Source organism: Triticum dicoccoides, chromosome 1B (assembly GCF_002162155.2).
Source record: "Triticum dicoccoides isolate Atlit2015 ecotype Zavitan chromosome 1B, WEW_v2.0, whole genome shotgun sequence".
NCBI lineage: Eukaryota > Viridiplantae > Streptophyta > Magnoliopsida > Poales > Poaceae > Triticum > Triticum dicoccoides.
This window is the reverse complement of record NC_041381.1, coordinates 492752463-492757938: the sequence shown is the minus strand read 5'-3', so window position 1 is coordinate 492757938 and position 5476 is coordinate 492752463. Positions and strand designations below refer to the sequence as shown.

At 51.6% G+C, this 5476-nt stretch overlaps 1 protein-coding gene across 2 annotated transcripts; it reads right to left on the bottom strand.

Moving 5' to 3' along the window:
* Positions 1-1932: 1932 nt before the first annotated feature.
* Positions 1933-4985, bottom strand: LOC119343740 (tubulin beta-1 chain). Of its 2 annotated transcripts, none has more exons than XM_037614545.1 (4): positions 4852-4985; positions 4281-4693; positions 3918-4187; positions 1933-2877 (listed from the first exon to the last, which is right to left on the bottom strand). In XM_037614545.1, the coding sequence occupies exons 2-4, from the start codon at positions 4672-4674 to the stop codon at positions 2204-2206; spliced, it is 1338 nt and encodes a 445-aa protein (XP_037470442.1). In that variant the 5' UTR covers positions 4675-4693; positions 4852-4985; the 3' UTR covers positions 1933-2203. The 2 variants fall into 2 exon arrangements, with proteins under 2 accessions (XP_037470442.1, XP_037470433.1); XM_037614536.1 differs by having other exon boundaries at positions 4281-4684; positions 4852-4922.
* Between the last annotated feature and the right edge of the window lie 491 nt (positions 4986-5476).

Sequence of the window (5476 nt, the reverse complement as noted above, 5' to 3'; positions counted from 1 at the left end):
AGATAGAAGGTTTTTGTCGGTGCTAGGGACATGCAAGATTTTCCTAAGATGAAATTGTCTATGTGGGGTACGAAAAACTGAATGACCAATGTGACGCATCCTCATACCTGCACCACTTGCGGTGTGGATTTGATCTTTGCCATGATACTTCTCCTTGAGCGTTACTTTCTCTAGTTCGCTGGTGAGATGGTTTGTCGCGCCGCTGTCAAGATACCAGTTGGTATCGACACCGTATGAGCCGTCAGCAGCAGCAACGATCTTTTCTTCATCTTCTGAGGAAGCCTCGTCCTCATCGAACTGGTACCAGCAGTCCCTCGCTGTGTGGCCCAGCTTACTGCATATCTGGCAGCGAACTGTGTCCGGGCGCGATCTGGAGGACCTGCCGCGGCGGCCCCTGGTGTTGGTGGAGTTGGCCCGGCCGCGGGAGTTGAACCCGCTGTTGCTGCCGCCTCCTCCTTGCTTGTCCTTGGAGCGAGGCGGGCCACGATGACGGGAGTAGCCACCGCGCCCTCACATTGCTGCGTTAGCTGACGACTTGAAGACGCCCGATCCCTGGTACTGTGCCACCCTCTGATCAAAATTACTCAACATTGAAAAGAGCTCATCGAGGGATACCGGGGAGGTGCGGGCGTCGAGGACGGAGACGAGCGGCTGGTAGTCCATGTCGAGGCCGTGGAGGATGTAGGAGACGAGTTCATCGTCCTGGAGCGGCTTCCCGACGGCGGCCAGCTCATCTGCGAAGCCGCGCATCTCGGCGAAGTATGTGGCGACGGTCTTGTTGCCCTTTTGCGTGTTCACCAGAGAGGTTCTGATGTTGTTCACGCGACTGAGCGACTGCGAGGAGAACATCCCCGACAGTGCCGTCCAGAGCTCGCGCACCGTGGTGATCGCGGTCACCTACACGAGCACCTCCTTGGTGAGGTTGTTCAGCAGGTACCCGAGCACCTGCTGGTCCTCTCGCGCCCAGACGGCATAGAGAGGGTTCGGCGCAGTCGATTCCTTCCCATCTTTGTCCTTGGTGGAGAGGATCCTGGCCGGCTCCAGTGTAGTGCCGTCGACGTAGCCGAAGACGCCCGCGCCCCTTAGCTGCGGCGTGATCTGCGCACGCCAGAGGACGTAGTTGGTGCGGGAGAGCCTCTCCGTGACTTGGCCGTTGAGGCTAGCCTGGGAGGCACCGGAGGAGGACGACATGATTTGCACTGGATGGAGTTTTAGGGTTTAGACGTTGTGGAAGAGAAGGGCTCTGTATACCATGTGCGATGGCGGAAAGCGTCGTACCTCAACTCGAGGGGACGCCGTACGTGTTTATAGGCAGGGGCGCACATCCCTGATAGCGCATACAGTTTAGATTACATCTTGGAGAGGAAGCTAGATAAAGATAAGATTACAAAGGAAAGATAAACTCTAGCTAACTACCTAACCGAACTACCAAGATATGTATCAGGAGATGGTGCGGCAGCCCCTTGTCACGTACACTGAATATGTTGTTTGACAGATGTGAGTGTCCTAAGGGCAGGTCTTGGTGTTGTATCGTAACCGCTTATATCCATCGGATTTCTAGCAATTTGATTTCCAGCCGCAAGGAGCTAGAATCGTTGAGATGTGATGCTTTGGTGGTTTATAAACAACAATGTGTTTGGTGAGAGAATTTTAGCAATTTTGTTGGTGACCATTAAATTACGAGGGTGGGGTGGGGGTGCTGAAGAAAGGGGCTACCATCTATAATCGCAATCACCAACTCCCTTATGTTATAATCCCTTGCGTTCATATACCCCACCCGCAAAAAAAAACGATGTATACCTACAACCTGCATCCGTCACATTTACCTTCATATTTCTCACAAATCCGGGTTTTTCAAGTGCTGCAGCGAATAGAGTGACACTGAAATTTCAATTCAGATGAAACGAACCACGGACAGGACAACATGCAGAATGAGCATCAATGTTCAAACTTCAAAGCATTCTACTGTATTTCAAATCCACTTGCTTGAAACCTCACATAGAATAAATAATTCACGCAAAGAAACATAGCATCGAGTGAACATGCCTACATACGAACGCAGTACAAATCCAATACATGCCAAGACACGCAAACAAGCAGCAGAGTTGTAGCCATGGTACCCTCTAGTCTCTACTAGTAACAAGCTCCAGTTGTACGAAAACCACAATACCACATAAACGGAGAGATGCAATCGTCACCGATCTTACTCCTGCTCCAGCTCTTCCTCTTCCTCGTACTCGCCCTCCTCGTCGGCAGTGGCGTCCTGGTACTGCTGGTACTCGGAGACAAGGTCGTTCATGTTGCTCTCGGCCTCAGTGAACTCCATCTCGTCCATCCCCTCACCAGTGTACCAATGCAAGAAAGCCTTCCTCCTGAACATGGCCGTGAACTGCTCGCTCACACGCCGGAACATCTCCTGGATGGAGGTGGAGTTGCCGATGAAGGTGGACGCCATGGAGAGGCCGCGTGGTGGGATGTCACACACGCTTGACTTGACGTTGTTGGGGATCCACTCCACGAAGTAGGAAGAGTTCTTGTTCTGCACGTTGATCATCTGTTCATCAACCTCCTTGGTGCTCATCTTGCCACGGAACATGGCCGAGGCTGTGAGGTAGCGGCCATGGCGTGGGTCGGCAGCACACATCATGTTCTTTGAGTCCCACATCTGCTGTGTGAGCTCAGGGACAGTGAGGGAGCGGTACATCTGTGACCCACGAGATGTGAGCGGCGCAAAGCCCACCATGAAGAAGTGGAGGCGCGGGAAGGGGATCAGGTTGACGGCAAGCTTGCGGAGGTCTGAGTTCAGCTGCCCTGGGAAGCGGAGGCAGCAGGTGACACCGCTCATGGTGGCACTGATCAAGTGGTTCAGGTCACCAACTGTCAACAAAAAGGCAAGATTCAAAGATCAGCAATACTGGCATAATAAGGAGTATTTAACAAGCAACTACCATATCAGCTGGAATTTTTTCATACCACAACCTACACTTCAACAGGAAAATATTCAAAGAAAATGCACTAGCAGCAAACCTAACTAACAAAAGTACTCCCTCCGTTCCGAATTACTTGTCGCAGGTATGGATGTATATAGATGTATTTTATTTCTAGGTACATTGATTTCTACGACGAGTAATTTGGAACGGAGGGAGTAACATATATAGTCTTATCAAGTGGAATCAGGGTCCCTTTCACTCAGATTAGAAAAACTGCACGTAATGATGTATAGGTTCAATTCAAGCAAATAGCATACATCACATCAAGGTGCTGAGAAAGCTACAATAGAACAACCACTCTGAAATCACACCACATCTACCAGCATTTATCAGTTTAATAAGAAAACACCTTTTCCCATCAATACTTAATGACAGGTAGGTGAGCTACCATGTACAGAGCACAAAAATCACTCCAACTACATCCAGCCTCAGCGCTCAAACAAGCTAAAAGCACCAACTACAAAATATCATCTCTAGAATGAACATATTTCCAGCAGATAAAACAAAGTCAGCTTCCAACATGGCATCAGCCAGTTGGGATAAGTTGGTAATTGCATTGTGGACACTACAGGCTGTAGTCAGTTCATACGACCAAAATAAAACTGGCAAGATATGACACTCGGAAAATGAACTTCTTCAACGTAAAAAGAAGAAATTACTACTTAGATGGCTGTCAGGTGATTTAATTAACTAATGGCATCAAGCAGTTAGGACAGGTTGCTGACAGCATTTTCAGACACTACATGCAGTCAGTTTGTATCACCCAAACAGAACTACCACAATATGACAACTGACAAACGAGCTTCTTCGACAATTGACTGTCCAGTGCTATAATTCACCACGTTGCCAGCATAATAATCATTTACATTCACATTAGTAACAAAAGAACAAGCAGGTAATATAACTTGATGTCACAGATCTGCTTACAGCTAGGTGTGGTCAGCTTGAGGGTGCGGAAGCAGATGTCGTAGAGCGCCTCGTTGTCCAGCACCATGCACTCGTCGGCGTTCTCCACCAGCTGGTGAACCGAGAGGGTGGCGTTGTAGGGCTCGACCACGGTGTCAGACACCTTGGGGGATGGGAACACGGAGAAGGTGAGCATCATCCGGTCCGGGTACTCCTCCCTGATCTTGGAAATCAGCAGTGTGCCCATGCCGGAACCGGTGCCCCCGCCGAGGGAGTGGCACACCTGGAAGCCTGACGACAAGCACACGAACAAAAGTCAGAATCGCTCGCCGGAATCTGCGGAAATTGGCAACTGGAGCGACTCCTGAAGAAAGGGGAAAGTACCTTGGAGGCAGTCGCAGTTCTCGGCCTCCTTGCGGACGACGTCGAGGACGGAGTCGATGAGCTCCGCGCCCTCGGTGTAGTGGCCCTTGGCCCAGTTGTTGCCGGCGCCGGACTGGCCGAAGACGAAGTTGTCGGGGCGGAAGATCTGGCCGTATGGCCCCGTGCGGACGGAGTCCATGGTGCCGGGCTCGAGATCCATGAGCACGGCGCGCGGCACGAAGCGGCCGCATGAGGCCTCGTTGTAGTAGACGTTGACGCGCTCCAGCTGCAGGTCGGAGGTGCCGACGTACCTCCCCGTGGGGTCGATGCCGTGCTCGTCGCACACCACCTCCCAGAACTTGGACCCGATCTGGTTCCCGCACTGCCCGCCCTGGATGTGCAGGATCTCCCTCATCTTCGCCTCCCTACGCTCCCTGCAAAAATCGAGCCGAGATTCTGCGTCAGATCCGTCGGAAACACCAGATGAAATCCGAAACAAATCGAAGCAAGCTACGCGCGGAGATCACAACGAAATCCACCGAAGCGAAAGGGGCGCTGGAGAAATCGGGGAGCAGAGCGAGGATTCGGTTACCTTGGGAGAGGATTGAAGAGTTCGCGTCGCGCGTGGAGGAGCGGGAGGGGATGGGGATTGGGTTGTGGGGGAGAGAGCGTGTGTGTTCTTGGTGTGGCCAAAATGGGGGCGGGTTTTTTATAGCGGCGCGTGGGGCTAGGGCACCGGATCGGACGGACGAGGCGCTTCGCCGTCCGATGAGGAGGATCGGGCGGCTCCGCTCGCGTTAGCGTCGGGTGGCCCGTTGGGGTCTTCCGGATTTTGAAATTTTTCGGGTGGGAGGAGCGGGACCCGGGTGGAATGACCGAACTGCCCTTCGAGCATGATTGTTAAGCAAAGGATTGCGGCACCGCCAAGTGGCGACTTCGGAGGGCACGTGAGTGTGGACTGTGGGGCGGTTTGGAAATACGATAGGGTCGCCATTGAGAATTGCGGATGGCTCTTTGAAACAAAAACGACACAAATAGTTGGACGTCCATGACCTATTCTACGCCATCCATTTCATAAAAAAAAAAATCAGGGTGAAAGGGAGTTTTATTCCAAAATTATAAGGTTATAATCACGAGTGAAAGTGCTAGTTATCAACTAGAGGGTTATGAATAGGCGTTTTTTATAAAAGTATTTAAAACACGGTGGCTTTGAAGAC